Below are 12,202 nucleotides of genomic sequence, written 5' to 3'. Positions count from 1 at the left end.
GCATCCGAGGTTCAGGGGTGACCTGATGAATCTATAAATTTATGAATGCTATAGATAGGGTAGAATATCAGTGGAAAGGTCAAACACTAAAGAGCAATGGGTTAAGATGAGAGGGAATATTTAAAGGAGATACATGAGACAAGTATTTTCAAACACAGGAGACTAGAGGATACTTGGAATGTACTGACAGGGAAGGTGAAAAGCAGATAAGATGATAAAATTTAAGAGGCATCCAGACAGACACATGAACAGGCAGGGGATAAAAAGAATGGGCCATGGACAGGCAGATGAGATGTGTTTACATTGATATCATGGGTAGTGCACACTTGCTGGGTTAAATGACCTGTTTCTATTATGCTCAGCTGTTCTATGTCTGTGTTCTGTACTAAGTCTTTTGTATGGACAGAAATATTTATTTAATTCCTCTGTCATTTCATTATTCTCCATTATAAATTCATTGTCTGACCACATTTGATCTCACTAAACTATTTTAATTCTTTAATACCTGTAGAAGCTCTTAACAGTTTTTTCAGACAACTTGAGCAGGACAATATAATGATTGTGCCTAAGGACATTTGGTTATTTTTGTGCATCAGCCAAAGAAGAGATAGAATTACTGTTTCAGGTCAAAACCTCTTGATCAGAATTCATATGATGAAGGGTCTGTATCGAGAATCAGGTTTAAAATCACTGGAGGATGTAGTGAAATATGTTGTTTTGTGGCAGCAGTACATTGTGACAATAAATAAATAAATGAACAAACAAACAAATAAATAAATGGATGAACGAAATGAAATGGAATTTGTAGTGCAAAAGAAAAAAAAAAGAAAAAATTAGTGAGGTAATGTATGTGGGTGCATTGTCCATTCAGACACCTGATGGCAGTGGGAAAGAAGCTGTTCCTAAAATGTTGAGTGTGTCTCTTCAGGCTCCAGAACCATCTATTTGATGGTTGAGTATATGTCTTCAGACTCCTGTACCACCACCTTAATGAGAAGAGGGATGTCCAGGGTGATGGGGGTCCTTAATGAAGGACGCTGCCTTTTTCAGATGTCGCATTTTGAAGATGCCTTCGATGCTAGGAAGGCTACTGCCGTGATGGACTGGCTGAGTTTACAACTTTCTGCAGTTTTTTCCAATTCTGTGCAGTGGCCCCTCCGTACCAGATTGTTTTGCAACCAGTTAGAATGCTTACCACGGTATATCTGCAGAAATTTGCGAGAGCCTATGGTGATATACCAATTCTCCTCAAACTCCTTATGAAATATAGTTGCTGTTGTGCCTTCTTTGTAATTGCATCAATATATTGGACCCAGGATATATCTTCAGAGATGTTGACACCCAGGAACTTAAAACTGCTCACCCTTTTCACAGCTGATTCTTCAATGAGGACTGACGTGTGTTCCCTCGACTCCCTTTCCTGAAGTCCACAGTCAATTCCTTGGTCTTACTGATGTTAAGGTTGTTGTTGCGATAAAACTCAACCAGCTGATCTGGGTCAGTCCTGTATACTTTCTTGACACCATCTGAAATTCTGCCAACAATAGTTGTGTCATCTGAAAATTTATGAATGGAATTTGAGCTGTGCTCAGCCTCACTGTGATGGGTGCAGAGAGAGTAGAGCAGTGGGCTAAGCATGCTTCTTTGAGGTACACCAATGTTGATTGTCAGTGAGGATGAGATGTAATTTCTGATCTGCACTAACTATAGTTTCTCAAAGAGGAAGCCAAAGATCCAGTTGCAGAGGGTGGTACAGAGGCCCAGGGTTTAAAATCTGAATCACTAACCCTGATTCTTTCATCAGATGCTGCCTAACCTGTTAAGTGTTTCCAGCGATCTATTTATTTTATATGTATTGGAAGGTGTTTGCTGTTCCTTCAATTTCAGGAATAAATCCTGTGGGCCGAGGAAGAGAGAGAAGTTAAGTGTATAATATTTATACATGGAAGATTGGTGTATTGGTCTTGATGGCCAGAATGACTCGTTTTCGCTTTCTAATTCTCTTTTGTAATATAAACTAGTGTCAAAGAAATTATTTCACATTAATTTGAAAATTGACGTGTGTATCTTTTGATCTTCCAGAGCTGGGCATGTTAATCCAATTTTTTGAGTCATAGAAGTTAAAATTTTGCAATTTATGGCAAATGGATCATGACATAATGATTCATTTTATTAATTTACTAATTCTGATTTGGTTGCAGATTGAAATGGAAGGTATAGAAGCACAGGAGGAGAGAGAAACTCGTCTTTTTCCTGGACGTGATGATAAGTACCGAGTTACATGCCATGCACTTGCTGCTGACTTCTTGATCTATGGAACAGATGTGAGTTTCCTCCCAATGTCCTATAATCCTCACCACGATTGACTTGTTTAAAATCCAAGGTATCCCAATGTCCTATAATCCTCACCACGATTGTCTTGTTTAAAATCCAGAATATCTCTGCCATATAATGTCACCAGCCATCTGTGTTATATTCATGGTACCTGTCTCAACAGATGATGTGGCAGAAGTACTGAATGCCTATTTTTAAAAAAGCCAATGTAGCTCAGAATACTGAATAGTCGTCTTCTATGCTCTGGTATTCCAGTATCCAGTATATTGAAATACAACAACATTCAACTGATTTATTCTTCCTCCAAACACAAAAAAAAAATTGTTGATCTGTTATAATTAAATAGGAGGCTAGATGACTTCCTGATACAAGTTGAGAGCAGTACATTAAAGAAAAATAAGTATTATTAGTTAATATATTCCACTGTGTTGATCACATGAGACTATCACAACCCAATTTCCTCACAACTTCTCAAAATATGCCCTCTGTACCCATCCCTAGTTAAAAGGCATTCTCCCAACCTATTTACAGTTGCACACTCTAAATCGCAAATGTCTCACTTTGGCTCTTCATTTCCCACAATACTATTGCAGCTCTTCCATGCTCACCCATCACGATAGCCCAGTTGTTTTTGTACCTTTCCTTAACCTGCCTGCATAACTGTTCCTCAGTGCCCTGGCAGTTACTGGGTGGGGGTTCTGTAGTATAATGGAGTCATAGAAAAGCACACACAGAAACAGGCCTCTTGGTCCATCTAATCCATGCTGAACTATTTAAACTGCTTACTCCCATTGACCTGCACCAGAAACATAGCTCTCCATACCCCTACCATCCATGTATCTATCCAAACTTAAACGTTGAAATCGAACTCACATGTACCACTTACACTGGCAGCTCATTCCACACCCTTACGACCCTCTGAGTGAAGAATTTTCCCTTCATGTTTTCCTTAAACTTTTCATCTTTCACCCTTAACGAATGACCTCTAATTGTATTCCCACACAACCTCAGTGGACAAAGCCTGCTGTATTGTATCTATACCCTCATGGTCTTGTATACCTTTATCAATTCTCGTCTCACTCTTCTATGTTCCAAGGAATGAAGTCCTAACCTATTCAATCTTTCCTTACAGCTCAAGTCCCCCAACAACATCATTGTAAATTTTCTCTGTATTCTTTCAAATTTATTTACATCTTTCTTGTAGGTAGGTGACTAAAACTACACAGAACACTCCAAATTAGGCTTCATCAATGTTTTATACAACTTCAACATAAAGTCACATTTCCTCTGTACTCAATACTTTGATTTATGAAGGCCAATGTGCCAAAAGCTTTCTTTATAACCCTATCGACCTGTGATGCCACTTTCAATGAATTATGGACCTGTATTCCCAGATCCGTTTGTTCTACCTCACTCCTCAGTGCCCAGCTGTTCACTGTGTAGGACCTACCCTGGTTGAACACCTTGTAGTTATCTGCATTAAATTCCATCTGCCATTTTTCAGTCCAATTTTCCAGCTGGCCTAGATCCCACTGCAAGCTAAGATGGTCTTCCTTGCTGTGTACTACACCCACAATCAGTCTATGATTTCCTGGTTTATTTTTAGAGCCTTTCTTAAACAGTGGAACAACATTGGCTATCTTCAAATCCTCTGATACCTTACCTGTCGCTAAGGATGATTTAAGTATCTCTGCTGAGGCCCTGACAATTTCTGCACTAACTTCCTGCAACGTCTGAGGGAACACTCCGTCAGGCCCTGGGGATTTATCCACCCTAATTTGCCTCAAGACAGCAAACAACACCTCCTCTTTAATCTGTAGAGCATCCATGAAGTTGATGCGATTTTTCCTCACTTCTATAGACTGTCTGTCTCCTGAGTAAATACTGATGCAAAAAAAATGTATTTCAGGTCTCACCCATCCCTTTTGGCCCACTTATGGATTCCTATTCTGATCTTCCAGAGGACCAATTTTGTCCCTTGCAGTCCTTTTGCTCTTAACGTATCTCTAGAATCCCTTTAGGATTCTCCTTCACCTTGTCTGCTAAGGCAACCTCATGCCTTCTTTTAGCTCTCTTGATTTCTTTCTTGAATGTTCTCTTGCATTTCTTATACTCCATAAACACCTCATTTGTTCCTACCTGCCTATACTTGCAATGGATCTCCTTTTTTTTTTCTTAACCAGGGCCTCAATATCTCTTGAAAACCAAGGTTCCCTACACCTGTTAACTTTACCTTTTATTCTGACAGGCACGTGCAAGCTTTGTACGCTCAAAACTTCACTTTTGAAGGCCTCCCACTTACCAGGTACTCCTTTGCCAGAAAACAGCCTGTCCTATGTCATTGGTACACTTGCCAGATCTTTTATGGCACCATCAAAATTGGCCTTTGTCCAATTTAAAATCGCAACCCTTGTATCAGACCTATCCTTTTGCATATTTACTTTGAAACTAATGGCATTGTGATCACTCAATGCAAAGTGTTCACCTGGACAAACTTCTGTCACCTCCCCTGTCTCATTCCCTAATAGCAGGTCAAACATCACACCTCTCTCATTGAGACTTCTAAGTATTGATTAGGAAAACTTTCCTGAAAACATTTGACAAACTCTTATCCCATCTGATCCTTTCCCAGTCAATATGTGGAAAGTTAAAATCACCTACTATAATAACCTTGCATTTCTTCCAACAGTCTGCAATCTCCCTACAAATTTGTTGCTCTAAATCCCTTGCACTGTTGGATTGTCTGTAATACAGCCCCATTAACATGGTCATACCCTTATCATTACTCAGTTCCACCTATAATGCCTCACTAGATGAGTTCACGAGTCTGTCCTGACTGAGCACTGACGTGACATTTTTCCTGACTAATAATGCCACCCCTCCTTTAATCCTTCCCGTTCAAGTGTAAAACAACGGAACCCTGGAGTATTGAGCTGCCAGTCCTACTCCTCCAGCAACCAAGTCTCACTAATGGCAATAATATCATATTTGCAGGTGTTAATCCATGTCTTAAGTTCATCTGCCTCTCCTACAGCATTTCGTGCATTGAAATATGCGCAGCTTAGGACACTAGTTGCACCATGCTCAACCTTTTGATTCCTGACTTTGTCTGAGGTCTTAGCAACGTGTCTTCAAAACCTCTCCCCAATCTTTTCCGGCACTCTGGTTCCCAACCCCCTGCAACTCTAATTTAAACTCTCCGTGCAGTACTAGCAAACCTTCCTGGTAGGATATTAGTCTCCCTTGAATTTATGTGCAAACCATCTCTTCAGTTCAGATCCCACCTTCCCTGGAAGAGAGCCCAGTGATCCAAAAATTTTCTGCCCTCCCTCATACACCAACTCCTTAGCAACATGTTACTATTTCTGGCCTCACTGGCACATAGCACAGGTAGCAATCCTGAAATCAGAACCCTGGAGGTCCTGCCCTTTAACCTGGCACCCAGTTCTTTGCAGAGTCTTGTAACTCTTCCTACCTATGTTATTGGTACCTATATGGACCACAACCCTGCCACTTAAGAATGCTGAGGACTGGATCCGAATATTCCAGACCTCGGCATCTGGGAGGCAACACACCATCCGGCAATCTTATTTTCAGCCACAGAACCTTCTTTCTGTTTCCCTAGCTAACGAATCCCCTATCACCATAGCTCACCTCTCTTCACCATTCCTCTACTGTGTCACAAAGCTAGACTCAGTGCCAGAAACCTGGCTGCTGTGACTTATCTTTGCATGGTAATTAGCCCCACCCCCTACCCCCAGGACTACTCTGTACCGGCTATTTAACCCCTTTCACCTTTTGGACTCACCCAGTTTCCTGTGTCTGCACCTTGGGTGTAACTACCTGTCTATATGTTCTACCTATCACCCCCTCAGCCTCCCAAATGATCCGGAGTTCATCCAGTTCTAGCTCCAACTCCTTAATGCGGAGTGTTAGAGGCTGCAGCTGTATGCACTTCTCACAGATGTAGTCGTCAGGAACACTGGAGATCTCCCTGCCTTCCCACATCCCTCAAGAGGAGCATTCCACTATCCTGCCTGGCATCTCTACTATTCCTAATCAAGCAACTATAAAGAAGGAAAATTCATAAACTGTGGAGAAGAAAATCTCTATCTACAGCTTTTTTACCTTCTCTCACTCAAGCTTCTCCCTACTGAAGCCTCCAAAACCCCACTCCAACAATGGCCTGTCCTCTTGCCTCAGCCTTACTTTAATTGTTCTTGTCAATCAATCCCAAATGTTGATTAGTCATTGCTCAAAGCACCACCAAACTGCTGTGGGTCGCTGCCTTTTCTACTCAGATCGGCAAACCTTAGTGTGCTACATCTTCTCAAGCTTCCGATCTCCAACTGGCCAATCCCATCATCTCCGTATTCCCATCAGAGTGATAACACCTTTCTTATTTTGAAGTTTTGCTTATATAGACTCAGTGGGTGAGCCTCCATTCTGTCCTCTCTAAATGCAGCTGTGACATTATCTCTGATTGACAGTGCAATTTCCCCCACCCCTGCCTTCTCCTCTATATATCTTTTTTAGAAACATCAAAATCTTGGAACATTAAGCATTAATTCCTGTCTCTTTCTTAACCAAGTCTCTGTTATGGCTACAGCATCATAGTTCCACGTACTGCTGCATGCTCTTAAGTTCATCATTCTTATCATAAATCTCCTAGTATTAAAATACACAAACTTGTTCCTGCCTGTTTTACTGGTCATAACATCTACCTTCCTCTCAATCCCTCCACTTTCTGATCTGATGCTCTAGTTCCCATCCACCTGTCAAACTAGTTTAGACCTTCTCGAGTAGCACTAATGTACCTCGCAGCCAGGATGTTGGTTCCATGCCAAGACAAAATCCAGGCTTTTGTACAAGTCATCCCGCCTCAAAAGAGGTTCCAATGATTCAACAACCTGAAACCCTGTCCCTGGACTAGCTCCTCAGTCATGTGTTCATCTGTTCTATCTTTCTATTCCAACTTGATTAGCACTTGGCACTGGAAGTAAACCTTTCGAGATCCTGCTTTTCAGACTCTTTCCTAACTCCCTATGCTCACTGTCTTACCTTTGTCATTGGTGCCAGTGTGCACCACGACTTCTGGCTGCTCAGCAGCCACTCCACCCCTCTTGAGAATGTTCTGAGGGAATGGCGTGCTGAGTTTACTTTGGAGAGCGTAGGGTCTGTGGCCTCGTTCTATCTCATAAGGAACATAATAAGAAAACAGGAAGCTTCGAGACAAGATTTTGTGACACGGGTGGCACATGGATATTGGTAAAGTATCCAGGCTATGTGGGAGGGAAGGGTTAGAATGATCTTTGGAGTAGGTTATAGGGTCAGCACAACATTGTGGGCCAAAGGGCCTGTGCTGTGCTGTATTATTATTCTATGTTCTTATACTGTTTATCAGTAATTTAAACAAGAGCCATAGGCATGGGCCACTTCTATCCACCCTGGAAAACCTTTAACATATCCATATAAAGGGAGAGTCTTTTTTTGCTTAAATTTTACTTGTCAGCAGGCAAGAGTGACCTCAGAAGTCCATTTGGATATATATGTATTGTTATGGGCAAATATTGAATGAGGAGCAATTGTTACAAGTCACTACCAGTAATGTATAACTTAAGACTTTCGTCTTTATCATAAATTTCACCAATGTTAATACTGCCATGATTTGTTTCAGAGTGGCATCATTCAGTATTTCTATATTGAAGACTGGCAATATGTGAATGAATATCGGCATACAGTCAGTATCCGTAAAGTTTTCCCTGATCCCAGTGGAACCAGAATAGCATTCATTGATGACAAGAGTGATGGCTTTGTCTATTGCCCAGTAAGTACTCTTCTTTTCAGTACCATCAAACATCAGAGCTTTGTAAAAATATTGTCTTAATTATCCTTCTTATCTTCTTGTATAAAAAAAAGAAATATTTAAAAGGACCTGTGATAGCAATATTAATTTATTAATTAAACTTAAGGCAACTTTGTTTTATTTATATATCAGTTTTATGGCTATAGTGCAGAACCTAAATCTTGAAATCTGAGAGAACACTCATTGTTTTTACAGTGTGACTTATAATAATTTGAGAACAAAGCCTTCCAAGATACTAATGTGTATATTTTAATTTAATTTTGAACAAATTGGTTTGATTATTATTAACCTTGATCTCTTAAAGGTAAATGATAGTGTATATGAGATCCCAAATTTTCCCACAACTGTAAGAAGCATCCTCTGGGAACACTTCACAATGGATAAAGGAGTCTTTATTGCTTATGATGATGATAAAGTGTATACCTACGTCTTTCACAAGGGCACTATTCAAGGTAATGTAACTGTGAAATACCAACCAAGTATAAATTTGTTACACGGCACTTCCATTGCCTTTTGGTATTTTGAGGTATAAAATATATACAGAAACATCAATAAGAGAAGTAGAATGGAAACAATAGTATGGTCAAAAAAATCTAATATCAATTCTTGCTTGGTTTTCCCTTTTGCCCTTTACTGCAATTAATTATTAATTAACTAGTTATCAAAATTGTACCTGCCTCAACAGCTTTCTATATAGCCACCATCCTCTGTGTGGAAGAAGTTTCCCCTTGGGTTATTTTGAAGTTTTTACTTTCCACCATAAAGCTGTGTCCTCTGTTTTTAGACTCCCCTACCCCAGGAATAAAAACTGTGACCATCCTCTTTACGTACATTCATCATGATTTTATATACCACTGTATGGTCACTCCTCAGCCTCCTGTACTCCAGAAGAAGAAGTCCCAGTCTCGGTAACATCTTTGTGAATCTTTTTTGCACCCTTTCCAGTTTAATAACATCTTTCCTATAGGTGGGAAACCAGAACTAAGTGCAATACTCCTCAGTCCAGTGTCACTAACAACTTGTACAGTTGCAGTATGACATCCAACTCCTGTATTCAAACCCTGGCCAATGAAGGCAAGTATCCCAAATACTTTCTTCACCACCCTGTCTTTTACAGAGTAATCAATGAACAAAAATCAAATTATTATCTGATAGTACTGGAGATCATATGTTTAGTCATTCTAAGAAAGGACTTGGAGGAGGAGAAGGATATAAATAAATGCTAAGGATAGAGATAGAAATCTAGAAGGTGAAGGGATAGTTACCAGTGAAAAGAGAGAAGGTAAATACATGCCAGTATCAGAGGAAGTATAGACTTCTTAAAGGTTGTAGGAAGAGAAAAGTTTCAGTAGTTTTAAAGTTAAGAAGTGAGGAATTCAAAATGTTGAATATGAAGGCTAGTTTGGAGTACAAAAAATACTAACAAATGTACCTATTGTGCCTTTTACATTCTTTATGAACTGGAATCAGTGTAGGAAGCAGAGCAACCAGTTGTGTGCAAGCTCTCAGCAAATAACAATCAAGTAACCAGTTAAACAAATTTTGACTGTTTTGAAGCAGTTTGTACGTCCAGAAGAAGGTGGTGCAGCAAACAACGTGACCAAGGGCAATATCCTCCAGACTTCTTTTGCTATTTCTCTCTCTTTCAAATATGGTTCTGCTAACAGTGGAGCCTGTTTGTGGCCCGATTATGCAATCTGGCATTTGCTGTCTCATTGGGTTTTCAGTGAGGTATTGAGCGAAATGTGCGGCCTGGAAGCAAAGAAACCTGGAGATGGGGTGCAAGCCCATAGTCAACTCCATTTCTTGCCGATAAAAGCATTGAGGAAGACTGAAATTATCAAGGCGAGAGCAGAAGGCGAGTGGATGCTCAGCGCTGTCTACCAGCCTCTCGCTCTCTGCTGCCAGAGGAAGGTGTCTGCATGTGATTCCCTCTCTCTTACTCTCTCTCTCTCTCCTACCCCCCACTCTCACTCTTTCTCTCTCTCTCATTCTCAATCTCTCACTCTCCCCCTCCCCTCTCAGCAGGTGATGGAGGCAGGTATGTTTTAAAGAGGTGTAGATATGTTGCTTTTGTTGTGGACAACTATGCATTTAAAGCTCAATTGTGTTTGATAAGTATGCTGAGACTGAGACCAGTCTAGTTCAGCTTGAAATAGTGTTTTTGAAGTTGAATGAAATCTTTGGCAAGAAGATGACGTTTGTAGCAGAGATCAAAAGCATTAGCATCTGTTTTGATAGAGGGAAAATTCTATTCACTCAAGCATACATAAACAAGAGTGGACGTACTTTTCTGAGCATTAACTTGAAAGCTAGCCCCATATCTGTAGACAATGTTGTCAAGGGTAGTGTGTAAGTAATCAAAGAAAGAGAGCTAAGGATGGATCCTTGAAGGAAATAGGAAACAAAAAGATAGGAGAGAAGATATTGATTGAGATCAAAAGGAAGAGGAAATCTTCAGATGCTGGAAATCAAAGCAATACACACAAAATGCTGGAGGAACTCAGCAGGCCAGGCAGCATTATGGAAACGAGTAAACAGTCGATGATTTGGCCCAAAACCCTTCATCAAGACTGGAGGAAAAAGATGAGAAGTCAGAGTAAGAAGGTGGGAGGAGGGGAGGAAGAAGTACAAGGTAGTAGCTGTTAGGTGAAACTAGGAGAGGGTTAGTAGGGAAGTAAAGAGCTGGCAAGTCAATTAGTGAAAGAGATTAAGGGCTGGAGAAGGGGGAATTTGATAGGAGAGCATGGAAGGCTATAGGATAGTGGTCGCTAACCGGTCGATCTTTGAGACTTTCCCAGTAGATCCCGAAAAAAAAAGAAAAATAAATACACAAATACATTATGCCTGATAAACCTTTTGATGCAAAAGCAAATTTTACCCCTAGAGCACATATGTGAGTCGTTTTTAACCCACACTTAGTTGCTTTCCCTGGTTATTGTGTTTCTCTTTCCGCTGCCCAGTGTCGTGCGTCACATGTGTGCTGACATCATGTGACTATTGCTGTTGTCTGACAAATTTCCATGGAGCGTGGGAGAGCTGAAAAAGTGTTTTAAGATAAACGGGCAAACTGTCCAATGGCGAAAGAAAACAACACATATGGGTAAAAATGACTCACTTATACATTCATGACTTAACTAGAAAATTTCTCAGTATAGTGCAGACCTCTGCCAAGGGGGCAGTAAACTGAGGAGTAATTGTTAAAATCTGTAATTCAGATAACGTAATTGCAAAAAGTCCTCATTGGCATAAAAATTTGATCAACTTTAATCGGTTTTGACTCTATTGTGCTGCTATTTATATTACGTCAGTTATGCAAAAGTTTGATCGGTTGTACTGCTCTTTCTTCCTTTCGAATTTTTTGCCTTTGATAGTGTGAATTCATGTTTAGCATTTCGGATAGTGTGCTGGTAATTAGCATTAATTTTAGTTTTTACTGAAAAGTTAGCGCCTCTCTCTCTTGATTTAGCACAGCTTGTGCTGCATCAAAGTGATCAATTGGATTAGATAAGAGTACAGACTGTCGCAAACATCAATATACGGCACTCGCTGGTGATATCCTGCAAGGTAGCTAGCTAGGCTCCACGAAAGAAGGCGAAAACATACAAATTCCATCCAGAACCCCCTTGACAAGGAGGGTGGAGTCACTGTTAGAGGACGTGGATTGACAAGTGTTAAAGGACTTGTCACTCTGTGAATATTTTTCACTACAGTTTGATGAATCCCTGGATGTAATGCAAACAGCTCAGCTTGTTGTATCTGTCAGAATGGCTTTCTAGGATTTTACAACAAAGGAGGACTTCCTCACTCTTTTGCAATTAAAGGAGAGAACAAGAGGTGAGGATACTTACAATGAGTTTTTAAAATATATCCATGAAAATGACATCCCAATTCATAAACTTGTGGCAATTACTACTTCTGGGGCCCCAGCAATGCACGGTGTGCGCATTGGTTTTATAGCACTTTGCCATAATGACCCTAATTTTCCCGACTTCCTGAATT

General features: G+C 40.3%; 1 protein-coding gene across 2 annotated transcripts in view; it reads left to right on the top strand.

Moving 5' to 3' along the window:
• Positions 1-12,202, top strand: part of wdr19 (WD repeat domain 19) — a 111,013-nt gene that overhangs the window by 45,433 nt on the left and 53,378 nt on the right. For both annotated transcript variants that reach the window (XM_063043291.1, XM_063043290.1), the window contains 3 exons: positions 2,202-2,324; positions 8,012-8,161; positions 8,505-8,652. In XM_063043291.1, the coding sequence (XP_062899361.1) occupies positions 2,202-2,324; positions 8,012-8,161; positions 8,505-8,652 (421 nt within the window). The remainder of the gene's footprint in view (positions 1-2,201; positions 2,325-8,011; positions 8,162-8,504; positions 8,653-12,202) is intronic.

This window comes from Mobula hypostoma, chromosome 3, assembly GCF_963921235.1.
Source record: "Mobula hypostoma chromosome 3, sMobHyp1.1, whole genome shotgun sequence".
Lineage (NCBI taxonomy): Eukaryota > Metazoa > Chordata > Chondrichthyes > Myliobatiformes > Myliobatidae > Mobula > Mobula hypostoma.
The sequence above is the reverse complement of the archived record's forward strand: the minus strand, read 5'-3'. Positions and strand labels throughout refer to the sequence as shown.